General features: G+C 44.7%; 3 protein-coding genes across 3 annotated transcripts in view; 2 read left to right on the top strand and 1 right to left on the bottom strand.

Annotated features, from left to right (window-relative positions):
* Positions 1 to 2,767: 2,767 nt before the first annotated feature.
* Positions 2,768 to 13,296, top strand: dll4 (delta-like 4 (Drosophila)). The gene is made up of 11 exons (XM_034580141.1): positions 2,768 to 3,244; positions 3,369 to 3,629; positions 4,018 to 4,075; positions 4,742 to 5,005; positions 7,185 to 7,245; positions 8,909 to 9,039; positions 9,258 to 9,427; positions 9,542 to 9,761; positions 10,207 to 10,945; positions 11,435 to 11,543; positions 12,050 to 13,296. Exons 1-11 carry the CDS (start codon positions 3,191 to 3,193, stop codon positions 12,053 to 12,055), a joined length of 2,073 nt encoding a protein of 690 aa, XP_034436032.1. The 5' UTR covers positions 2,768 to 3,190; the 3' UTR covers positions 12,056 to 13,296.
* Positions 13,297 to 18,260: 4,964 nt separating this feature from the next.
* On the top strand, positions 18,261 to 20,021 carry chac1 (ChaC, cation transport regulator homolog 1 (E. coli)). The gene is made up of 3 exons (XM_034579976.1): positions 18,261 to 18,921; positions 19,056 to 19,091; positions 19,208 to 20,021. The coding sequence occupies exons 1-3, from the start codon at positions 18,736 to 18,738 to the stop codon at positions 19,610 to 19,612; spliced, it is 627 nt and encodes a 208-aa protein (XP_034435867.1). The 5' UTR covers positions 18,261 to 18,735; the 3' UTR covers positions 19,613 to 20,021.
* A 2,263-nt stretch (positions 20,022 to 22,284) lies between these two features.
* ino80 (INO80 complex ATPase subunit) overlaps positions 22,285 to 26,167 on the bottom strand; it is a 38,712-nt gene continuing 34,829 nt past the window's right edge. The window contains 3 exon segments of the mRNA XM_034579462.1: positions 22,285 to 23,915; positions 24,517 to 24,697; positions 24,699 to 24,736. Of these exon segments, the coding sequence (XP_034435353.1) occupies positions 23,704 to 23,915; positions 24,517 to 24,697; positions 24,699 to 24,736 (431 nt within the window). The 3' untranslated portion in view covers positions 22,285 to 23,703.

Raw genomic sequence — 26,167 nt, 5'->3', positions numbered from 1 at the left:
GGCATTGAGTTGAGTACATATCCTTACTTTTATTCGAGGAAAACACAGTATTCTTACCAGAAACCTCACATTGCAGCTCCACAGCAGACATGAACAACAGAGGAGCGCAAGACTCAGCGATGCAGCTGTCACACGCTGCAGAAGCACTGTGGCCCAGGCACAAGCATTATATCATCCATATGACTGAGAGCGTCCCAAAGTTTTCAGCCCTAAAATAACAATGCAGGAGACACGTGGCCACAATTATTAACAAAAAGTTACCAGTGAACACATGTTGAAATGTTGTTGCTGTAAATTAACCTGCTGCCTTAGCTGCTCTCACTAATCTGTCATAATCACCTCCAGGAGTCACATGGAGATGAAGAAAAACTGAAAGCAGGAGATTGTTTGGAATGTTTCATTTTGAATTTAACATTGCTTGGATAAAATAGGATATGGAGAATTCTTGTTAAATTGTATTTGATTCCTGGAAATCCTTTTTATGACCCTCCTTCTTTGTCTCGTTGCCCCCAGAGAGGGTCCCGACCTCTAGTTTCGGAACCACAGAATAGACAATACAAACCATGACGGAGGAAAGTGACAGTTTGCATGTCTTTGTCATGTATTGTTTTTTGTTTTACAGGAAAGCGATACAACTTCATTTTAACAAATTAACAAAGAACACTGATCACAATTCAAAACCCCAAATTAGTCTCAGACACAAGAAACATTAAGTAAAATAAGTGGATAGATTGATCTGATGAGGTTAGTGTCATCACAGAATAGGTGAGAGGGTTCTTCTGTCATTTTATGCTATTTATTAATATTATTAACATACAAATTAGATGCACAACTTCACAAAATAGGCTCAACAAATGTTTATTTCATGTTTTGGTCATGGATGTCTTCAGTGACCTCGTTGTCATACTACTGGCTCATTACATGTGGAATATGCACATTAAGTTGTGTGACATTTCCAACAATATGGAAGACAACGCATCCTTCTGAATGTCATTACTGGATTATACTGTAGCTCCTTTTTTTTTTTGTATCCCCTGCAGCTGATGCCAAACAGAATCGAGATGAACAGGTTGGAGAAAATTGGCTCGTCCCTCCCCGAGAACAGACGACAGACAACGGTGCACGCGTCGGGGGCTGCCAGTCTCCCACCAGATGGTAAATCAGAAAGACACGGGCGATCGAATAACAGATATGACCAATCAGATGATCGAAAACAACCCAAGTATAGACTATAGGGGGAACGCGCGCAGAGGAAATGCGTTTATTTGCCAAATATCCCCACAGTGCATCCTAACCAGATCTTATCGGTCATTTCATTTGTTTGTGATGGATTTCTCTGAAATAATTTGAGGACTTCCCTTTAGGCTGTACTGTTGGTATTTATTCATGAGTGAAATTCAATTAATACATTGGAAAAGAGGAATTTGTTTGAGTGATCATTATGTGTGGGTTGTTTTAATGGAACTGATATATTTTTATTATCGTGGTAAACTGAAAAAGGGCGAAATCGTCAGTTTATTATTATATTAGTCGCGCATATCAGTCAATTTCAGGCCATTAAATTAAATCCTTTATGTCCTTCTATGGGAACCTCGCTGCGCACGAGCCCCCATTTCATTCCCATTAGCTGTTAAAAGGCCACGCGCCACAATCAGGGGAGAATAAACCAGTTTTACGCATGGCGCATGCAGGTGATGCGTGTGTGTGATGTGTGTGCGTGTGTGTGTTTGTGTGCGTGTGTGTGAGAGAGAGAGAGAGAGAGAGAGAGAGAGAGAGAGAGAGAGAGAGAGAGAAAGAGAGAGCTCATTTGCATACAGCTGAATAGTTTATGTCTCCCGTCCCGCACATCACACCCGCATGAGGGCGAGAGAGAGAGAGAGAGAGAGAGAGAGAGAGAGAGAGAGAGAGAGAGAGAGAGAACACGCGCCTCAACAATAGGAGGCACACTGCCGCTAAACCGTAAAACGCACGCGGGTGGGCATGCAGAGGCACACGCCACCAACAAGATGAACCACACCCACGATAACATCTCAGTGAAATGTGGGTTTGGACACTGTATGTGGGCCTGTGCATCCGTGCGTAATTAAAAAAAAAATGTTTACCTTTCTACATTAATGTATATGTGGGTTTAAATGATGTGTTTCCATTAAGAGATTTGCTCTGGTAATTCATGGATTTAATTTGTTTATAAAAATAGAAAACTGTAGCCTAAAGAAAAGTGAATTTCAACCCCAATTTAAAACAAACACTGTAAGATTCATCCGTCATATGCAATTCTGGTGCCGTTATTTGTGACACGGCACGAGGGCGAAGCACCTCTGACCCCACTGAGAGCGAGGGTTCGAGAAGAAACAGTGCGCACGGCTCCTGAGCTGCAGTGCGCGCTAATTAGGCGTGCAATTGAGTGGAACCGAGGGCGAAAAGGGGGTGCGCGGAGTAAGACAGTGATTGAATTCCTGCTTTCTGTTCCCCCTCAAGTTTCGGCTCCCCTTCATTGTCCTGACCCACTGTCCATAATGTGCGAGTGCGCGTCCGGCGCATTGTGCGCTAAAAATAAGTCAACAGATGTTGGGGCTTGTTAATAATCGCCCAGTATCCATGGTGGTCAGTCAGTACCGTGCCAGTGGGTATTAAATCTGGATAATTGTTGTTGGGTTGGAAGGGAAGGGGGTTGACTGTGTGGAGTGGGCGGTGTCACGGCGCTGACTGACAGTTTATGTAATGAGCACACGCAGTGCAAGTCTATATATCTGGGAGGAGACGCACCACGGTTCATTCACTAGTAATAAGGCGAGTGATGAACGTCCGTGGCGCACTGACGCACCGACTTCAGCACCAAAACAAGCTCTGAGCCGCGCACACGCAGCGACAGTGACCATTGTGGAGTACAGCACCATGCAGGGAGAGGACGCCTGCTGACACACAGACTGGATACTAGGCTTCCCTCACCTTTGGATAACTTGGAGCTTGGAGACGCTTTCTTCTCTCTGGACGCTTTTGACGCACAGGAGCTACAAGGAGAACTCCCTGGGAGGGACTATAAGGATTTATCTTTATTTTAGATTTTTTTTTTTCTCCCCCCACTCTCTGTCTCTCTACGTTTGTTTACCTCGGTGTAAACACTTTGGAATAGTGAGGTTTTGCTGCTTTTATTGGCTGGTGACGCGGCTGCCCTGGAGAAGCGAGAAGGATGGCAGCTTGGTTCACCTTTACCATCGCGTTCAGCACCACGTTAATAACACAGGTATGAAGGAGGATAACGCATCTCCCCCCTGGTGGTCCTGCAGACCCTCTTCACATCCAGTTGGGGTTTTTTTTTTATGTAACCATACCTGCGTTTCTTACATGATCTTTTCCTTCTCTTCTAGGTGTTGGGATCCGGCGTTTTTGAGCTCAACCTGCACGAATTTAAAAACCACAAAGGTTTGCTGGCAAACGGGAGCGCATGCAAGCCCAGCTGCAGGACTTATTTCAGGATTTGCTTGAAGAACTATCAGGCCGTGGTCTCGCCAGGTGACTGCATCTTTGGGAGTACAATGACACCGGTGCTGGGGACAAACTCTTTCAGCGCCAGGGACAGTGGCACTTTACCAAGACCCATTCAGATACCGTTCAACTTCGGCTGGCCGGTAAGAGTGTGGAGCAGTGCATCCACTTTAATTGTCATTTCCCCCCCCCATGCAACCACTGTTGTGTTGTTTACATGGAGCTGCTGTGCATTTTGGGAGCACACCGGTTATTGGTCAGCAAATCTAATCCATATCATTAGGTAATACTCTGTGGACAAACAGATTGGGCTGCCACCACGTCGTTCAGTTCAGAACCCAGAGGGCCACTGTGGCACATTTCTCCATGAAGCCTTTAGTGTAATTTATATTTTAAACAACTAGAAGTCTCAAAAATAAAACAGGAAAAAAAGAGAAGATGTAAGCTTTTTCCTGGTAAAATGTGAACTTTCTGTGAGAAAAGAGTTCATATTAATTAGAAATTAATTATCTACATGTGTTTTCTCCTCAGGGGTCATTTTCATTAATAATCGAAGCCTGGCATTCACCTTATGGAAATCTACCTGTAGGTAAGTGCAACATTTTTTTTACCACAGGAGGGAGCTCTGTCTGTACATTTCACACAGGAGGCTCTCCAGCTGCGTTACATGCAGTTTATATGCAGATATATCAAAAATCAAACATTTAACTTTGAATTAAATGCAGCTTCAACAAAGTTCCTCTGCACCTCTTGTTCAATTTCTCACGTTTTCACACATTCTCCTGCCCATATGCACTTCTTTATTATGAACTTCAGAACACCTTTTTCATTCTTATACCCAATACAATTGAACTTCCTCTGGTTTATTTTTGGCGTGGGAACGAGCTGCGGGCTTTGGTGAGAATATGCAGTGGCTGCCAAAAACCCCTGACTGCATCTTCCTGTATTTTACACCTTACTCTGTTCCACCCTGTGGAAGAGGGGACCGGGCCTGGGAATGTTTTTGCTGACGGAAAAGAAAGAGGAAATTTCAACCTGAGTTTATCTTTCATCTCGGCTGTATGGGATTTGATAAGGGATGCAGCTTGGCACCGGGCAGATTATTAAAGCGAAAGTGGGTGACTTTTGAACCCGAGGCCCATTTATGATGCAGTTCTTGACATAAAACCATATTTATCACAGGACATACACACATTGCATGCCGAGGTATCCCACATCCATTCTGATTGCCCCTTGTCACTTTCCCTCCCTCTAGATACCAACAACCCAGACTATCTGATCAGCTCTTTGGCCATCCAAAAGCAGCTGGGTGTGGGGACCGACTGGACCCAGGAAACGCTGAGCGCAAAGCTGATGGAGCTGAGGTATTCCTACCGGTTCATCTGCAACGAAAGTTACTACGGAGAAAGTTGCTCCAAGAAATGCACGCCCCGGGACGACCGATTCGGCCACTACACCTGCAACCGAGACGGGCAGCTGTCCTGTCTGCCTGGCTGGAAGGGGAAATACTGCGAAGAACGTAAGGAAACAAGTAGTGGTTCTCTCTTTTGGCAGGGATGTGTGTTGACACTGGGGCTTTGTGGTTCGATGTTGCTCTGAGCTTGTGTATTTGCTGCAGGGTCACACCGATGCTTGCCAATGAGTGATAAATATTGGAATCTGTTTTGGCCTGTATCCAAACTCCCCTGACCTTAAAAGTGTTGTGTTAAAGTGCAGGGGTCCTGATGATCCTCGATGGTGTTTGACCTTTGACCTTCATTATGCGCTGTGCCTAAAAAGAGAAAAGATTTGTGAGCGTGCACTATAGTTACAGATCTCAGCAGTTAAGATATAAGACGTGTGACACACAGGTTGTCATCACCAAGGCCACAAGATGTCGAGCACTGGAAGGAGACATGATATCTGGCAAGCTTCATGGGTCATTTTGGTGAAGAAAGAATTTCTCAGGGATATGTGCCACATGTAATTTCATTTAAGTCTCATGTGTAATTGCTTGTGGGTTCGTGAACACTGGTTGACTACGGGTTGAGGGGCGGACAGCTTAGCATGACAACAGCTACTTTATATGCGTAAACCCACATGGCCTCACAGTCCCATGCTCTGGACAGGGCCTCTGCGAAAGGGAGGGGAGGCGGGGGCCGGTGCCATTTGGCTTCACAATAACCAAGAACCCCCTTTTCTCACCAGAACAAATTAATCAAAGAGTAGATTGGAAGGAGGCCCCGGGAGAGTAATAGTTACCATGTGCCGGATACGTGACCACACGGGTGACAGCGGATCTGTCATCCGTCGTCGCTCGGTGGCGAGAGAGAAATTGGCATGTGCTATTTCGACCATGGCGCCAAATTCTAACCAGATGGGCTCACGTGTTGCAATTACGGACGCATCAATCGTCGGCGACTACAGAAAATATACATGAGAAAGATAGATTGGGCATCTTTCAGACACTATAATTTCCCTCCTCTCACACTCCCATGCATCCGTTTGAAACCAGCCTTGTCATTTAGGGACCAGTATACATTCTGGAGGGTTGAAGCACAGAGCAGCACAAACACACTTTAGACAAGTGGAGTGATGGTGATAAACAAAAGCATGATAATTCAACATAGATAGATAGATAGATAGATAGATAGATAGATAGATAGATAGATAATGGATCAGGTGGATGGATGGATGATAGATGGAAAGACAGAGAGAGGGATGGATGGATGGAAGGATGGATGGATGGAGAGAGAGCAAGAGAGAACCCTTTCTCTAGATAAATAGATAGATAGATAGATAGATAGATAGATAGATAGATGGAAAGAGAGAGAGAGAGAGAGAGAGGGATGGATGGGTGGATGGATGGAGAGAGTGTCACAAACAAATCAGAGTCTTTAACAAATCCTAAAAAAATAAAATGTTTTGGTGGCTTCAGGAACTATACAGTTCCAGCGCGTGCCCGGTAACCTAATCCCGAGAGGGCGGACGGGAGTCGGGGGGTGGGGAGCGCGCGGGCACAAGCCCCTACAGGAGGAGCGCGGGGCCGCTGCACGCGCCAAGGTTAATCGCGGCATTATTATCCGCCACGCGCCGCCGATGTTTCAGTGCGTGGCCATTGTAGGCTGCAGCGCGGCGCGCGGCGGCAGCTGCAAATACGGACGAGCGGCGGAGCAGCGACAACAATGGTGACAGCTGTCTGCTATAGAGAGCGAGCATCTGTTCGGCTCTAAACCCGCCGCTCACCGCCAGCAGCCTGATATGCTGCATGGCCCTGGCCCTGCACAAATCAGTGTCTCTCACACTCACACTCACACACACACACACACACACACACAACCTCAGACTGGGGGGTGTAGTGGTGATCTGACAGGGTGAGATCACACTGAGGACTCACTTCAACACGTGGGATGTTTCAAGGTAGTGATGCTCTGAGGCCTCGGTTGTTCTAATGGGAGTGTGATGTGTTTAATATGTTCCTTTTTTTTAAAAAAATAATGTTTATAATAGTAATGATAATAATACAGTCTTCTGAAAAAAGCTGCTTTAGAGGTAAATTGGGAATTGAAAGATCAGAGATATAGCCTGGGGCCATTAAGAGTCATCAACTTTTATTTTTAAATCTCATAATTTGTAATGATTCGACACGTGTGGGAATGACTCCATTATTAAGTATTTGCAGCAGGCTCATGTGTCTTTTCTCTGTGTCTCTCCCTCAGCTATCTGTCTGGAGGGCTGCAGCGAGAGGAACGGAAACTGCTCCAGACCTGGCGAGTGTGTGTAAGTATTCCGTCTTATTGCAGAGAGAAACACATGTGGCAGCAGTGTGAGCTCCCCTCCATGTGGAAACCTTCACTTGCGTTCTGCCAAACTCCCACTTTCATCTTCGAGTCCCTTTTCTGTTTTTTCTTTCTTCAGAAATGATGTTTATGTATAACTAATCAGAGCGCGGATATTTCATCATCTGAAGATTCACATCAGCATCCATCCCACAGATCATTCGTCAGGTTTTCACTAAATCAACAAAACCCCTGCTCTCGTCTCCCTGCATCACTTCTCCGCTTCCCATGTCCCCCCCCCCCCCACTCCCTCCCCTGCTGCTTGTCACTAGCCGTTCTCCCTCACTCACCAGTAAAGATAATTCACACTCACACACACACACACACACACACACACACTCGCTGTGAGAAAGTCCTCCTGAATCCCATTTTGCCCTCCTTTTCAGACACAAATCCACCATTCCCACCGCTAAAAACAGAGCCGAATCGAGGTTAAACCCTGTAGATACCCAACACGCTGCAGTAAAGCTGCTTCCATGTCTCTGCTCACTCAGCAGAAAAATTGTCGGAACCTTAAAAGTACATCATCAGTCCCAGAATCTCACGGTTTGACAGGATTTTTGCTGCACATCCTGGTGAGAAATGGATATTCATGGGAAACATTAAAAAAAAAAAAAGCTTCGACCGTTGGCTTGCGGCCAGAAATATTTCACATATGGAATATATTATAATTATGCATTATTATACTGTACGTACCCCCAACAACGCTTCTTCATTCACACTGTAATGTAGAAAAAGCTGATATCATATATTATGTAATAACTTATGTGTGTTGAAGTAAAAAAAGTGGTGGGAAAAACTTCACGCTCCACTTATCGTCAGCCTTCTGAAAAGAAAACCTATACAATTATTATTTATTATCATTATACAGCACTTCTCTAAAACAAAGTTACAAAGTGCCTCATAAATTTGAAAAAAAGAGTAAAAATACATAAAAAAATAACAAAAATAAACACAGTCCTTAAAGAATACATCAAAGAATAAAAACACAAAACCTCTGACAGATATTTAAACATGACCACCCATTACAATAATACAAATATAGAATCAGGAAAAGTTTGGGAATGCGGTACGATACAAGTAAGTTAAGGTTAGAAACTTCGGATATTCTGCCATATTTCCTCGGCCAGGGTGTCCCAGAGCAATCGAAGTTCTAATTTCAAAAGCTTTGTCCCCCTCGACTCTTCAGCCGAGAATCTGGAACAGTTCAAAGTTCCACACCAGAGGATCTCAAAGGGTTGTACGGGGATAAAAGATCAGAGATATTCTGAGGAACCAGACCATTAAGTGCCGTGTAAGGAATGAAAAAACTTAACATTGATTCTAAAACTGGAAGATATCACTTCAGGCCACATGAGGCGCACACTTGGAAATGTTTTCCATTTTCTTCAATGGATTTATATGAGAAGTTGGTGATTGCGTCCCACTGCGGTGAAGCCATTAATGTCACTAAACTAATTTGTGACAGGCCTGTGAGGCATGTCGTCTGCTCCCATTCATTTAAAAGTTCCCTGACTGTTGTTGATTTTACTGTTGCTATTGTTAACTTGTTTATTGAATGAAGAATCAAGGACTGTATTTGTTTCTTGTTTGTCGTTTTGCAGATGCAGAGACGGCTGGCAAGGCACGTTCTGCGACGAGTGTAAGAAGTACCCGGCCTGTAAGCACGGCACCTGCCAGCTGCCATGGCAATGTAACTGCCAGGAGGGCTGGGGAGGCCTATTATGTGACCAAGGTACACCAGACGACTTGGACCACTGCTGTTGTCCCTCTTTGAAAGATCCTCTCACATTACTTGCACGCTGTTTTCATTTGAATGAACTTGAAAGCATTAGTAAATTAGGTTTCCTCTGAAGTGCTCCATCCTCATAGCTTTGACCACATCCAGGGGAAGATCTTTTTTTTTTTTCCTCTGCAGGCTCGCTGTAAACAAACACTCCTCTGTTTCCCCAGATCTAAACTTCTGCACCCATCACCATCCCTGTGTCAATGGCGCCACCTGCATGAACACAGGCCAGGGGAGCTACACGTGTACGTGCCTGCCGGGTTTCACCGGGGTCAACTGTGAGCTGGAGATGCAGGAGTGTGACAGCAACCCCTGCAGGAACGGAGGGATATGCACAGTAAGGCTCAAAATAAGAAAAAACACTGATTATTACTATATGTATCTTTTTATACCTGATTATATTTGACAGTGTTTTGACCAATTTTATCCCGTGTTTTTCCATTTTCCCCAGAATTTGGAGAGCGGCTACAGGTGCTCGTGTCCCCAAGGTTTTGAGGGCTCCCACTGCGAGCACAGCCTGCTGACATGCGCCGATTCCCCCTGCTTCCACAGTGGCAAGTGCTGGGAGAAGGACAATGGCCGCAGCTACATGTGCGAGTGTCCCCGGGGCTACACCGGACTCAACTGTGAGAAAAGAGTGGACAAGTGCACGTCGCTTCCCTGCGCTAATGGTACGGCCTTCCTCCCCTCTTCGGCCCCCCTTTCTGAACTTCCCCTCGCTCTTTCTCACCCCCTTCGAATTCCTGCAACTGGAAGCCGTGTGGAACAACAGGAATTGGTGGGAACTTGGTGTCTATTGTCCTCCGTATAAACACTCGGCAGCTCGGAGCAGCAGCTTGTAAATGTCACCACGGCTCGCTGGGGTTGTTGATGAAAGGGGACAGATTTCCAGCATAGCTCGATTTCTGTCGTCTTGTAAACACGGAGGGCTCTGGGATTGGGAGAACAATATGTATTTAAATACACAATACACTGAAAATGCTGTGGTCACAGCAACTGAAAGGGCCTCATGGGAAGGTTTAAGGACATATGGTGTCTCTAAATTTGAAATACCTTGATGCAGCAGTTTTCTTTTCTGTACTTGTTGATGCTAACTGTCCACCTCCTGTCCTCTAGGTGGTCTGTGTCTGATCCATGGTGGCATGCGTGTGTGCAGCTGCCGTGCAGGATTTATCGGCCAGCGTTGTGAAATCAACATCAACGAGTGCGCCGGCAACCCCTGCCTCAACGGAGGCACCTGCCAAGACAGAATCAACGACTACACCTGCGGCTGCCCTGCGGGTTACGGCGGACGAAACTGCGAAAGACTCCTGGACGAGTGCTCCCTCCGCCCTTGTCTCAACGGGGGGCTCTGCACCGGTGGCGGCGGGCCGGGGAAGCCTCCCGTCGCATGCATCTGCCCCTCCGGCTTCACCGGACCCCGCTGCGAGTTCTTTGCCGCCGTGACCTCTCCAGTGACCAACGCGGAGATTCAAGATGGCTTCCAGTGGGCGGCGGTGTCTCTGGCCATTGGGCTGGTGGCTCTGCTCGTGCTGCTTTGCATGGTGGGCCTGGCTCTGAGGCACATCCACAGGCAGGCCCGGAGGGAGAGAGGGGACTCGGAGACAATGAACAACCTGTCTAACTTCCAGAGGGATAACCTGATCCCGGCGTCGCAGCTGAAAAACACCAACCAGAAAATCGGAATGGAGGTGGACTGCGATTCAGAGAAATCAAACTTTATCCATAAAAACTACCACTTGGACTCGTACAACTCGAAATCGAAGGAGTTCAAGGACGAAAAGTCACAAGAGGATAAAAGTCTTATTTACGACAAGTGTTTAGAAGACAAAATGCCCTTGAGTAGAATGTACAGGTAAGAGAAATCTTCACTCACAGTACTTAAGTTGTTCCTGAAGTTTTTCACCATCGTGTAATTGTAACCCCCTGCTTGCTTTGCTGTAAAAGCAAATATGTTTCCCTAGGCCTCCTCAGTTAATAGTGTGCATGCAAGTATATATATATGGAGCCCTGCTGAGTGGAAATCACTAATAATCACTCACACATTTCCACTGTTGAGTTGTTTGAACTCAACAATGAGTTGTGCTTCCAAACTTGGAAATTAGATCCTCCAGTTCCTCAGACATGTTGAGTTTATATACATGTATATATATATATATATATATATATATATATATATATAGAGAGAGAGAGAGATATTTGATTATTGCTTTACAACAAACCTCCCCTGTCCTCCTCCATATATATATGTGTTTGTGTGTGTGTGTGTGTGTGTGTGTGTGTGTGTGTGTACCACCATGTGCTTCTCATTTGTGTTAACACAAAGTGTGATTTGTGTCCGCAGTGAAAAGCCAGAGTGTAGGATATCAACAATATGTTCCTCCAGAGACTCCATGTACCAGTCGGTATTTGTTATAGCGGAGCAGAGGAGGGAATGCGTCATAGCAACAGAGGTAAGCCCAGAAACAACAAATCACATCTTCATCAACATATTTGAAATGATAATGTCCCAAGTGCACCATCCTTCACCGGTGCACCAACATGTATGACGGGGGGATGATGCTATTTGTAGGGTTAACCCTAACCCTAACCCTATTTGTAGAAAGGCTGCGTTGTGGTGTTTGGATCTAAGCTCGGGGATAGCTCGATCATTAACGAATTATTGGTTTGTGTAAAATACACTGGCTGATCTTTATCTTGGCCGTGTGATGAACTAGAGTCAGAGCTTTATGAAGATTCCTCCCATGTTTGGCGCTGCTTGGTCTCCAAGGTGCCATTTTTTACCGCCGTGGAATTTTTAAGATGTTTACATCCAGGCCAAATATAACGGACAATACTGCCTATGAGATAAAACAGTGAAAAGGAGCTGTAAAAAAAAAAGAAATATGAGAGTTTTAGCAGTGGGATTATTCTGGTTTGTAACATATACCTAATTTTTTTCCTCTCTTTTTTTCTTTAGGTATAAACTGAGGGATGTGAACGCGAGGGGGAACGAGGAGAACGACACAATCGAGGCAGAACATAATATTCTGGATTGTTTACAAATGCTGAGAAGAGACTGGAGATTGTTTTAGATGTCCACTGCTGCTCTGGAACACTTGAGAACTGGAAAGGGGCAGAAACCTCTGCTCTGCAAAAACAAAAAAACAGAACAGAACTGAGAAAAACTCTTATGTTGACCGAGTGTTTGTATGCAAAACATGTACAGTGAAGGACCTCTCTTGGTTGTGACAATGGTTAAAAAGGACTGACTGGCGAAAAAAGACGTTACAGAGCATCGGTGAAAATATTAATTTATCATTTCCGCCATCCTGGACAGTGGGAAGGAGGCACTGGTGGAACGTCTCCCCCCCTCATACCTTACCCGGCCTTGTGTGATAATCATGATGACTTTGACAGCCAACCAATCAGTTATAAAGGTGCCTAAGAAGTGACCCCTCCAAACCTAACCCCCTATACACACACACACACACACACACACACACTCCCGCCAGCTTCGCCTGCTATGCAAGACTCAGGGTCGAGACGCGTGAACTCACCCACCGTCGCAATCCAACCTCACGAACACTGAGAGTTATGAATGTCTGAAACTAATCTTCAACTGTCAATCAACGTGAAAATGACTGGTTGGAATTTTTCCATGCAATGGTGAAGATTGTATGCAGCCCACAATTCACTAGAAGCCTTAAAAAACGAGGGGGGTCTGAATGCTAAATTTGTGCCCTTGTCTGTTCTTGGATCATTTGCACTACAAGAAAAACACAAAACAACAGCGGCGGGGGGGGGGGGGGGGAATACTTTTTAATCAACAGACCATTTGAAGAGAAAACAACAGGAGTCAGTGCTGTGCCAGCAACATCCAAAAGAAGAGGACGTGTGCATAGAGGAGCGTTTTATGCAACCCGACCGAGGAAGACGAAGCGAAAAAGACTGTCACGCCACTGCCTGCCTATAATAAGTTTCAAAAACAAATACAGAACCAATAATGTAATTTTTTAAAATTATTATTTCCAGAGTTTAATTTAAATATGACACACTGCTCTTTATATGTTTTATAATATTATTTTGTATATAATGCATATTTATAAGGACCAAACTTCTGAAGAATAAAACTTCCTTGGAGACTGTTTTTAATTTGATGTCAGCAAAAAGGAAAAGAAAATTATTTTTGAGGTGTTTTTAAATAATGAAATTGACAAATGATGATCAAATGTGTTGTGTATTTCTTTTTCATCTCAGGTTAATTCAGGGGGAGGCTCAGAAACATCGTGCAGTTGTTTTTTACAGGTTCATGAATATGAAATCCAGCTGTTTTCTTACATTTACACATCATCTGTCATGTTTTGGACTTGAAGAATAGAGACGTAAAGCTGCCTGACTGTAGAATCACTACCTCGAGTAATTCCTGGAAACGCCTTTGGCCCCCCCACTCCACTCACCCGCCCCTCGTCCTCTCTCTGGCCCTAAATTGGCTTGAAATTCAAATCCGTTTCCACGGATACCAGCCCCTCAAGCTGGAAATGGCGAAACAAAGCCAGGCACAGGGCAAAGGGGAACACCCCCTCCCCGCGCACACACGCACACACCCCTCATAATGCTTGCACGCGTCTGCGCACAACCATACGCACACAGCCAATCAAACAGATGCCGTGGGGGGAGCACAGAGTGAATCTGTAGTGCCATAAAAACAGCAGCATATGCTAGGCCTCTCGCCCCGTGTGCATGACACACTGAGTGCACAGACCCCCACCCAATCATAAAAAAAGCACACACACACACTTGAGCACTTACAGGCTCCCCAACTGCCTCTGCCTGCCCACCCTTCAGGGTTAAGAGCAATATTTCAATGCCCGGTTCTGTACCACCCACTCCTGCAGACAAAGCTGCGGTGAGGGCCTGGCACTGGGGGCAGTCAGTGGAGGGGAGGGGAAACCAGATGGGAACCAGTGGATCTGCTATGAATCCACATGAATAAAAAAAGATCTCTATTTCAGAAAAGTTGACTCGTGCTGCCCTATGCCCTTCCAGTCTTCTTGGGAAAATACTGCTGTTCTATACTGTTGGCTCATGATACACCACAATTCTGCAGAAATCTTAAAACTGGTTCCAATTTATTTGAGATCCTTTTTTGTGTCTAGGCAACATGTCATCTGCGTTATGAAAAAAAAAAACTCTCCTGCCTCCAATTAACAGGAATTCCACGTCAACACCCCCTCATCAGGAGCAATCAACACTCAGTGGAGAATCTGGATGCTTTTTCCCTCGCACACATCCTGTTTGCTTGTTGACCTAGGCATCCTCAACTGTGTGTGCGTACGTGTTTTTGAACCTCTTTCGGACCTTTTTCAGTATAAACACTGATCATGTCAGGACCAGCATACTTCAGGGGGAACCAAGGCCTGGTTTTGATGAGGTAAAACTCATTTTGGAGGTCCTGGTTAAGAATAGAGGTAACATGTGAAGTGTGTTTAGGTCATGGTTAAAGTTAGGGTTAAGGTTTTGGTGTCACATTATGAGGATTTAAGATTAAAGTTAAATTCAGGTTTAGGTTGAGATCAGGTTTAGGTTGTGGTTTAAATTAAGGTTAAGGATTGGGTCAGGTTTAGGGTAAGGTAAGGTTATGGTCAGGTTAAAGTTTAGGTTCGGTTTAGGTTTGGGTTTGGGTTAAGGTCAAGGTCAAGTATAGGTTAAGGCTAAGGCTAAGGCTAAGGCTAAGGCTAAGGTTAAGTTAGGCAAGTAGTGGGTTAGGGTACAGCACTCTGTGTGTGTGTGTGTGTGTGTGTGTGTGTGTGTGTGCGTGCGTGCGTGCGTGCGTGCGTTTCTCTCTCTCTCTCTCTCTTCCGGCCTGGCTCAACACAAACACACATCTTATCCCAATGATTAATCACCTGTTACCTGACACAGCCTGACGCTGCTTCAGAGTTTCTTCCCACCATCACCGCACTCACACCTAACGCAGCCTCAACCCCTCATTCCCACTCCATCTCAGTGGTTAGAAGACACATGCTCGGGTCTCTGCTCTTTGGCCTCTGGGCCTTCGCAGCACGGCCAGGCATTTTCATTGTGTTATAATCACAGCATCCTGTTTGTGACCCAGTGACATCAGTTCCTGTTTCCTCCGTGATTAAAAAACGCAGAGGCATGCCGGCGCGGCCCAGCTGTCTTTCTCACGCATTCGCTCCTTTCAGTCTGCACTCGCTCTCGCAGATGAATCGGGGGGGGGGGGGGGGAGGAAACAACCTCAAAACAAATGAGACACAAACTAATCAGCACTATTTAATCTGAATACGAGGAAATGGGGAAATTGACTGAATTGATGTCATGAGTGGAGAATCAGGAAGCAGATTCCTAACTTATCTGTTTATGTGGAATGTGGAAGTCGCTCTGCATAACACGTTTGTCCCCGAAAAAGATTGTGACGCTTTAATCACAATCAAGAAAAGTGCTGTACAGCTCTGGCCCCCGCGGGCTCCTTTAACAGCTGGAACATCTGTTCACTTTATTCAGAGTCTCATTTGTCTCATGCATGATTTTGAATATGAACACACAGGGTGTAGGAGGCTGTTATCCAGTATTCAGAGACCCTACCCTGCTCTGGCCTCGGAGTTGTCTTATTAATTAACACTAGGTGTCAGTAAGAAACCCACATACAGAAAATAACTAGATGCCGAAAATGAAAACTCCGGACACACTCAAGTTCAAGTATACAGCGACACAATTAAACAGCAGCATATAACTATATAACCACAGCCAGGGGGTCCGTGAAATTTTCCAAATTCCTCCACTAAAATGAACCTAGGGGTATTCTGTGTTGAAATGGTGAAAAGGTTATTAATGCATGTCTAATGTCTTTCTAGACATTTCTCTTGTGTTGTTAGTTCACATAAATAAGTCTAAATGTCAAAAATAGGCTATGGCAAATTATTCCAAGGGGGTCACTCTCTGGAATATCCTCGACTGTGAAAAAAATGCAGAACCTCTGGTGTAAAACTAACCCATACTTAGGTGAATTTAACAGTTAAACATAAAAACATGCCGTATGTGACACGTAGCTGAAATGAAGTTGTTTTGCAGGATCTGTTTTTAGATGCCTTCAACCTGCCCCTCAAAAGAATGTAACAAAAAAAAACAACCTCCACAGTCAGTGCTGCAGGGACATGTATACAGTATGTATATATAGTGCTTCCCCTCCCCCTATAGCCACACAAAAATCGTGTTAGTCCGGATATACTTCATATCTTTAAAGATGGAAAAACTAGCTATGGAAACATTAGCAACTCAGATTAAGATTTTAAGTTTTGGATTAGGTGTCTATTTTAAAATCAAAGACAAAAAGACAGGTGAGCATGTGATAAATCCACTAGTCAAAACATCGCTGCAGTGCACTGGATTAGATTACAGGCCGTGCTGTCAGTGAAAGCCTTCTGTGGCTTGTGGTGAGAGCAGCCCTGAGGAGCAGGAGGAGCGGACAGACATGAAAGGCCACGGCGTGATAGGATGGAAGCTCTGGTCACGACACAGGGTCGCACAAAGGCCCTGGATCGCGTGGTGCATTATATTCACGAAGAGCTGATACAGTTGTCTGCCCTCTTATCAAGGCAGGTAATGCCAGCTATTTATAGATAATCTATTTAATGAGCACAGTTAATCCTCTACTATTATATCAGATCCACTAGGAGTGGTGGGCATTCTTGTACATTTAATTAGGTCTGACGTCGTTGAGATCATGTTTGTGTGCGTGCTGTGTTTCAGGTGTGGTCGACGCGCACTTTTGACGCGTCTATTTTTCTAAGGATTTTGTTCAAAGTTCATTGGTTGTCAACACATGGTCCAAACAAACTCAGAAACCACTCTTGTCTCCTATGACCTGCAGCCAAAAATCCTGATATAAATTTTTTTGCGTCAGGATGAAAAACAAACCTCCACCATCACTGCTGCAGGTGGGACATTGCCGTGCCTCCATTTCCCTATAACCAGTGAACAAACTTGTTCGTCCAGATATACATAACATCTTTCAAGTTTGAAAAAGTACCTAAGGAAATGAAAGGAAAAGATTTGCAAACGTTACCAACTCAGATTCTGGTTGAAGATTTAGTATCTAAATCAAATCTATCTATTTGACAGCAAAGACACACTTCTTTGACAGCTTTTGTGATGAGTAAACTTTGTAAAAATGTACATTTCTGATAATAAATGTATACATTAATCCAATTATTTTCCAAATGGTAACAAACTGACCCAGTGGTGAACCAGCTGATCACACATGACCTGTCGGAGTGACCCTGCTGGCTGGATCAAAGTGTAAACAAACACCCAAATTGTACCTTTATACAGAGAGTACAGAGAGTATTTCCCACGTTTCAGGGGGACTGACCTGAAGTGAGATGAGGGATCCTCACTTGTTAACGTCTTGCCATTGGATCTATGAGTGGTGGGGGGCTAGAGGTCAGTCCTCACATGCTCTGGCATCCATCTAGGGGGGGGGGCAACTCCCCCACAGGTCAAATGTGAGGCCCTGTGTCAGGTCAGACAGAAATACTTTGTTAGAAATACATGTTATGTTTGATTTCAATACAAATGCATGTAGTTTATAAGTCTTGGTGTCATGGCGTGCGAATCTCAGACATATCTTAGACCTATCTGTCATCTAGATACATCTAACATATATAAATCTAACATGAATCTCATACATCAAACATGCATAGACCTAATATATGAGTCAGATTTGATATATATGTTAGAGGGGTAGAAAGCCTCGCTCCTGTTTAGGCCTGTTTCCGGTGACTGGTCTGATGCAACGTCTCGGTGCGTTGCTGCTGATGCTGCGGCCCTGAAACGCTCAGGGAAGTTGCATCAGCCGGAGCGAGAAGGATTTTACACGTAAATCTGTTCAGAGAGTGACGAGGCAGGCGACCAATCACAAAACGACTCATTTTGACTGACGTCTTATTGGCCAATCACCTTAAATTGTCGGTGCGGCGCTCGAGTCCGATTTAGACCAATAGAGTAACTAGTTTCTCTGGAAACCCCGCCCAATTTGGCGCACAGAATTGCCATTGGGTGAAATGTGACGTGGGGGAGAGAGCTGTTTAAATGTGATTGGCTGTAAACGCTCCCCTGGACTCGCCCGCCCGCCCTTCACTGTATAAATACATGTACGCAGCTGCGCCATGTTGTGGAGGAAACATCAAGAGAGAAGCGGGCGCACAGGAGCGAGATCAGGGTCAATATCTAGAAACTGCGCCATCTCTAAATCACTTCTTTTACTTCTACTCCCGAGTTTCTCCTCCACCCTTTCAGCAGCCGGCGCAGAAAATGGCTGCGGCGTTTTCCCAGCTTTTCTCCACCGTCGACCTGCAGGCCACAGAGGCTGCCATGGATTTTTAAGGCATAATGCGGCGCTACTAAGGCAAAGGCAATGCATCATGCAAGGCATCACCACCCGAGACACTCCATCCTCGCAACTGCCAAGCAGTTGGGCTCGAGTACCGTCCGCGGTATCCCTGCGAGCCAGCCGGTCCCACTACTCCTGGACCGGAGGAAGCTAACGCTAGCAAGCTAGTCGCCCCCTCCCCCCTCCCCCCCTCCGAGCTAAAGTAGCATCGGCTGAACGAATTATTCATCGCTTCATCAACTATCAAAACAATGAAGCCTCAAGACATCGTCGCCGGGAAGAGCAGCAGCAGCAGCAGCAGCCTGTGGATCTTCGGGTACGGGTCACTGGTGTGGAAGCCCGACTTCAAGTTCAGGAGGAGCGAGGTCGGTTACATTCAAGGCTACAAGAGGCGTTTCTGGCACGGAGACAACTTCCACCGCGGGAACGACGAGTTGGTGAGATGCTTAATGATTTGATTTTATCACTGTCATACATTTTCTTAGTATTTTAGCTGCTTCTTGTGAGTACAGACCGGAAACTAGGCGTTGTCCGTGACGTGACGCATTTCTCTTCCTCTCTCTCTCTGCAGCCCGGCAGAGTGGTGACGCTGATCGAAGACGATGACGTAAGTGGAACGCTTGTTTCCTATTGGTTCGTAGTGTTTGGCACCACAGGGGGAGATTCCACCCTGAAGAATTCGCCTCCTCTCTGACTTGACATGTTTTCTGTCTGTTTCCACAGGAGACCACATGGGGTGTGGCGTTCGAGGTCACCGGCTCCCAAGTCCAGGAGTCCCTGAAGTACCTCAACGTGCGAGAGACCGTCTGCGGTGGCTACGTCACCAAGATGGTGGATTTCTTCCCTCAGGGGGAGAGCCAGCCGCCGGTCCAGGCGCTGGTGTACATCGCCACCACCGAGAACGCCCTGTACCTGGGGCCGGCCAGTCCGGAGGAGATCGGCGCCCAGATCGCCTTGAGCAGGGGGAAGACGGGCCACAACCTGGAGTACCTGCTCCGGTTGGCCCAGTTCATGAGGAGCAGCTGCCCAGATGTGGAGGACCACCACCTGTTCTCCATCGAGGCGGCAGCACTGGCAGTGGTGTCCTGTCTGATAGCAACCAGTAGTTCGTACCCTTTGTCTGAGTAGCTTAGAGTGGATGAGCCCTAACGCCCAACACAGGCTTTTCATCAACATCCCAGCTAACCCCATGTTTTACATTGTGAAGGTTCAGCCTCAAAATACCATCCAGTGTACTGACATCCCATTATACACTACTGACATGATATCAAAGGAACGCACATCAAGTCCTTTTGACGTCATGTTCACATCGCAACTGCTAATTCACCTACAAAGAGCACGATCACTGACTTGTTTACTGTAAACATCTGTTTTAAAGTCACCATACTGTTTTTATACTTTTATTTCACTTGCACAAACCTGAGTCCGTCCAGTACATTCAGACGGAACAGCAATTGAATGTTAGTTCATGGAATTCACCAAATGGCTGATGTACTGTGGTAAACACCTGCAAATGTCAAATAAAAAAAAGTAAAAGGAACTCTTATCGTTTGTGGTTTTTGAGCTTTACAGTAACTGCTGTGAAGCTGGTGGGCTGCGTCTTCAACATAAGTTAAATATCTTTATAATCAACTTTATCTTGAGTGGTATTAAAAACACTACAGTGTTTGGGTAATAGGTTTTCATCCTCAAGTGAAACTACATTGCTGGGTTTATTTTTTTTCTGGTGAGGACGTTACTGGCAGTGGGTCCTTTTTACATCCATATATGGAAATGCAAAGTAATCTAGAGCGCACATGGCCTCAACCAGTAGCTAAGATCCCTAAAAGGTCCGACAATAGATCAGCACGGGATGACGACAAAGAACAAATAATTTGTCTTAACTATGTTTTCTAATATCGATTTTCACCTCTACAGGTTTTTTTTAAATCCAACTTAAAAGATACAAATTCCCACTTTATTTGAACATAATCACACTTAGGTCAAAGCAGATAACAGTGGAGATGTTCTTCTTTTTTTTTTTTCAAGCGTTACAAAATCAAAACAATCCAAGACATAATTTAGCAGGAATTTTACTCTTTGCTCAGCAGTGTTATCCAGACACCCTGGACTTGCGCACACACACGTCGGACACTCCCAGACGTTGGCTGGAGCAGCTTGTACCTTGGACGTGAGTCAAGTCTGACGAGTCTATCTAGGTGCAGTGGCTTATATAACCACTGGACCGGGAACGAGCCCCAGACCCGGAAGTCCTGTGTTTATGTCCGAGTGCACGGGGGGCAAGAACATGCTGCTGAGGCTGCTCATCCAGATCCTGCACCAAGTCATGTGAACATAAACTGAACGGGGTTTCCACTCCACTTCAGAATATTAATTTCAGACATTTTGATGTTTTTGCTAAAGGATCAGTTCACCCAAATCACATGAGCTCAATCTGATTCCATCTAAGTACCATTGAGGTGACTGGAGTTTGGCTTTGGCTCAAATCAGTGTGTCCTTACAAAAACTTAATGACGTCTCTCTCACTGCGAACAGCTTTCACAGGGACTATTTCTTTTAAAAGAAAGTAGTTCCAACACAAATCATCCACACTGAGGTCTGTAGATTATCCTCAGGAGCAGGGACATTGTTTCATGAAACGCTGCAGTTGAAATCTGAACAGCGAGAGCCCCACAAATGAAAGACGAGATACGACCCTCGGGCACATAAAGAAGTCTCATAAATGGAGGTTTTAGTTTTGAATCTTGTGGAGAACCGTGTACAGGGAAATTTGCCAAAGATGACAACATTATGTTTTTAAAAAGCCACAGTTGATTCAATGCTTATGAGATAGTCTCAACAGACCAGTTGGAGCTTATTCCAGCAGCAGCCAATGACTCAGGAGAAATAGAAGAAAGTAATATGATCTCACAAACTCTTTGTCACCTCTGTGCTGTATGAGGAAAAGGGTATTTCAGTCACTGACTCCATATAACAGTTATATTATATGAAGCCTCGTTAAAGTACTGACCTCAGCAGTTTTAACATATCATGACCGAAAACATCTTTTAAAATGGCCTTGAAAATCTCCACTGAACCATCTTTATAAATCGTTTTCATTGACTTTATCTACAAATAGAGGGTTTCAGTTTCAAGCTGCAAAGGCCGAGGTCCGGATCCAGCCTGATGGACTCACGCCTCCATGCATGAGGCACCAGTTTTTAAAGAACTCTTCAGATTACACCTTTGACCTGTTCAGGGTGGATTTGCTCCCTATTTTAGACTTTAAATTAAATTTGTTCATGTTCCCATTATTTTTTCATCAATTCATAACAGAGCTTTATTAACCCACTGCCCCTGCTACTGTCCTTAGCAAAAATGCAGATACTGTATAAACTAGAATGGCATGCAGTATAAAACCACATTTAAATTCCCCAGATCCAGACTTTTATTTGGATCAGCACCAAATTGCACACACTCATAAATAGCAGTCTCCTAGACGGGCATATTTTTTCATCAAGAGCCATGAATTTTTACAAACAAACGGACAGGGGTGCATTATTTCTTGAGAAATTCACAAGAATGCCCAATCTCACAATGCTAGAGAAAGTGAAACTAAATTCTGGATCCACACCAAAATGTAATGAGTTATTTCCAGACCCATACCACATACTTTCCGACAGGTTTGGTGGTAATCCGTCCTGTAGTTTTTGTGCAATTCAGCTCACAAACAAACAAACGCAGACGAAAACATGACCTCCTCTGCAGAGGTAATCAACAAAACCAATCCAATAAAAACACGAGAAAATGCTGATTTCGGCTGATTAAGCACTCCATTTATTTCCAGTTGGCTCCTCCTGTTAGTAAAATGGCAGATGCATTTCTTCATATGTACACATGACCTATAAAAATAGACAGGCGAATGAGGGACAAGCCAGAGGAAAAGTTGCTCTCATCATTATTTACATCAATATAGAACATCATATTTTAATCACACTATTAACACAAAAACAAACAATGGACAAACCTATAATATAACAGATGTAGTGCTCAACGTAGGACACTGCTGCAAACCTTTCTTTTTTTCTAAAACATCAATGACATCAAAGAGAACCACAGACGCCTCATCACAAACAAAGCAACTTCTGAAAAATAAAACATGGCTTCAGTACAATTTACACTGTTTACAGCTGAATATCCTCGTTCACAATTATCATGAACTGCCCACTTAACAGAAATAACTTAAATATTAGAAAACCAATAATCTGAGTGAATTCATAAATTGACTGTTAGCAGCGTTGCTGTATCAACCAGAACCCTTATTTTGGAATATCATTTTTTTTACATTATCCTTTCATTCATTTTCCTATCGGGCAAAAAAATATATAACATCAATTCTTATTTCCATCTGCGCTGTGATACATTACTGTTTTTTTTCCAAAACGTTAAGACCTGTCATGTTGATTTGGGTACTTACATGTTTTCTTACAAAAATAAGAGCTTTAGTAGAAAAGCTGTTGTTTGGTAGGTTGGTCAGCTGTGGGTTCACATTACGCTCTATAAAATGCAGAATCATTCACCAGTTTGCACTGAGCTTATCTACAGGACAATTAAATAACCTAATGTACATGTATGAGGGTCAATAACACCAAAAACAAAGAAAAGGAAACGGAAGACGTGGCTCAGTGCATTTGACAGAAGCTCTGTTGCCTCACCATGCTGGCAAACACAAGGAATTCAAAGCCCTTTAAGCTACGCGTGTTGGTTCACGTCTCTGTCGTATCGTTACTGCTCGGCGGCAAATTGAAAGAGCTTCCTGTCAAGAATAGAAAAGTTCAGTTTGTCTTCTCGAAAAAAAAGCACTTGGAAATACTGTTGTCACGATGCAAACAAAATTACTCAAGGCAGATTTTCGTCCACTGACCGGGACACATTAAAAATGAACCTGACACGAGACACGGGGAGGCTGGTGGGGACTGTACCTTTAAATGAATGAGTGTGTGTGTGTGTGTGTGTGAGAATGTGTGTGTAGAGGGTGGTTGAGCCAGCACACACAGCATGGTCCTCCAGGTAGTGAGCCTCAGTTACTATAAACACTGTTCTCCCTATTTTCAGTTTTAATGTAGGTTGTCTGTACGGATCACAGTGAGAGAAGGTCAGTTATCTCTGTGTGGTTATGTGTTTATTTTCTATAGTGAGACACTTGCAATAGTGTGTGTGTGTGTGTGTGTGTGAGTGCATCATCGCGCCCCAGGACCACCGGGTCCCTTGCCCTTCCTGACTGCACCGTGACTGCTGTGGTGGTGGCTTTGGGCCAACTGTTTTTGGGGGCTCAGGGCGGTGGACGTGCCTCCTTTGGCCTGGGGGGACGAGCTCCTGCTGGGGTTGAAGGCCGGGCTGGTACCAGACCGGCCCAGGGAAGGCTGCAGGGGACTGGATGCAGCGAGGCCTGCTGGAAGGGAGGGAAGTGTCAATGTCAATGTCAACTTTATTTATATAGCACATTTAAAACAACTCGGTGGACCAAAGTGCTTTACAAAGTAAAAGGTACAACAAGAAGACAGCAACAAGCAATACATCAAAATACCAACAGTAAAAATGAAATAAGATAAAAGAAAATAAAATAAAATAAAAGTCACAGGGCAAAGTTACTCGCATTAAAAAAGACGCTTGACAATTCCTCCAGAATTTGTACATTAAAAGTCACTTTTATTCTGAAAAACATGAGCATGTGTTGCTTCTAGTTAAAGGTGCCTCATAGGGGTGTAAGGATTCTGATACTGAGACTGAAACTGTGATTCAAATGTCAAAAATACAGGACGAGGACTGATGAAACCAAACTCATTAATTTCCCTATTAACTCTAAAACACATTTATATATGTTAAAGTCTTAATACACCTATTTTGGTCCCATCAAGATCGAGTGATCATGCCTGCAGTAAAAGTTAGGCCAGTTTAATTGGCTCAAGTCAGCAATGTTGGAAACACTTTGGTTATCCCCACCTTCACACACAAACTCCAATGTGAATCAATACAACACAATATTCACAAACCTCCGGAAACACTGAAGCCGTAAGCAGCATAAGCAGCAGCTGATGCAGCTGCCGCACCAGCCATCGCTCCTGCCATTGCTGCCGCGCTGCCCGCTGTCGACTTGCGCCCACGTCCTTTTCCTCCCGACTTGGTCCCGCCTGCCGATCCTTTGGGCCGCCCCCTACTCCGCCCGGATCGCCCCCCCCCTGCCAGGACTGATGTTATCCGAGGCTGAAACACCTAAAGACGGAAGGAAAACACATTAAATGACAATCGCCACAATGTTATTCCACTTGCTGTAGCTTATTTTGATAATCCCCTGGGTAGACTGTCATGTCTTTTTTTAAGTGCCAACTGTCAAATTCATACTCCAAACAAATAGGGGGCAGCATTTTTTCCTGGAAGTTGAGGCCTATTGTCAGAAACAATGAAATGCAATAGACCAAAGAAATCCAAACCCGGAAATCCAATCCCCCCCCAAGAAACATACATGATAAACAGTTTAGATGTCAACCAAACCTCTGAAAATAAGAAGCCTTTGTCAGAGAGTTTGTGGCATGGGGCCCCATTAGGGAGGTCTTCAGTACATAGCCAATCACAGAATTCAAGGCATTTTCACAAAATCTTGGTTGCTATGGATCAGCCTTTCCGAGGGCCCCCCTCTCAGCTTGGGGCCCCAGTCACTTCCCTGCTCTGCCGACCCTGTTCCAACATCCCTGTGTATGACAGTTTGCTTTGTGACGGGGCTCAGTTGAGACTCGCAACCAAGTTTCAACCATCACCCTCATGTTTAGCTACCGTTAGCTTGAATAACTCCGACCTCAGCATAGCATCAAACCTGCGTGGATTGGGGAATAATGTTTTCAGCACAGGTTTACTGTGCAATCTGATTATGTAACTGGTGGGTTGTTTTCACACCCAGTCTGCCCAGTCAAGGGAGGAGAGGACGAGAAGTCGAGGGCGAGCAGCAGCATCAGTATCTGATCTCGAGGAAAGAGTGGAGGACAGTCCCAGGTTGAGAATGGCTGCAACACAGGTTTAGAGCCTACTCATGTTGAACTGAGGGCAGACTGGACGCTACAGTGACTACAGCGCCTCTTGAGGTACAAAGTGGTATAACGAGACATTTCCAGGGCTCGCTGGTTAGCATTCTAACCTCAAAAGATATCTTTAAAAAAAACAGAGACACAGTATCTTTCAGATAACATCAAAACTTCATATCTATTTTAAATGTTTTAACGTACACACTGCCCGTTTAATTCTTTGAATACATTTTGAGTAATTAATCCGTTCATTAATTCAGCCAGACTAGACAGAAAGAGTTAGTCCGGATGATGTTCTGTCTGCCCTGGCCTTACCGAGTCCTTTTTACTGTAATACAGAAGAATTATTACACGTTAAACTATTACTTATCATTACCACAAGTGCAGGCTCCAGCAAAAACAAGAACCATACTCTCATTTTCCATACTGTTTGCACAACTGGGGCCAGCGTCTGCCTCACTGGTAATGTGCCTAATCCTGACTCCTTGCGTCTCTCCACTCGTCTGCATGTTTTACTCCGCACGCTGCGGTAAGAAACCCCTCTATGGGGGGAGCTGAGTCCACCCTATCGCTAACACACAGGCACAGATGGAAAAAAACCCTCCACAAATCCCTAACTCTTCGTCTT

The sequence above is a fragment of the Hippoglossus hippoglossus genome, chromosome 24 (genome assembly GCF_009819705.1).
Source record: "Hippoglossus hippoglossus isolate fHipHip1 chromosome 24, fHipHip1.pri, whole genome shotgun sequence".
Lineage (NCBI taxonomy): Eukaryota > Metazoa > Chordata > Actinopteri > Pleuronectiformes > Pleuronectidae > Hippoglossus > Hippoglossus hippoglossus.
Note: the sequence above shows the minus strand (reverse complement) of the source record. Positions and strands in the feature narration are given on the sequence as shown.

Bases quoted from the DNA above. Each gene is read 5' to 3' on its own strand.
- chac1 (XM_034579976.1), top strand. From the start codon at position 18,736: ATGAAGCCTCAAGACATCGTCGCCGGGAAGAGCAGCAGCAGCAGCAGC. The intron at 18,922-19,055 runs GTGAGATGCTTA...CTCTCTCTGCAG, and splicing joins ACCGCGGGAACGACGAGTTG to CCCGGCAGAGTGGTGACGCT. The intron at 19,092-19,207 runs GTAAGTGGAACG...CTGTTTCCACAG, and splicing joins CGCTGATCGAAGACGATGAC to GAGACCACATGGGGTGTGGC.
- dll4 (XM_034580141.1), top strand. From the start codon at position 3,191: ATGGCAGCTTGGTTCACCTTTACCATCGCGTTCAGCACCACGTTAATA. The intron at 7,246-8,908 runs GTAAGTATTCCG...GTCGTTTTGCAG, and splicing joins TCCAGACCTGGCGAGTGTGT to ATGCAGAGACGGCTGGCAAG. The intron at 10,946-11,434 runs GTAAGAGAAATC...TTGTGTCCGCAG, and splicing joins CCCTTGAGTAGAATGTACAG to TGAAAAGCCAGAGTGTAGGA.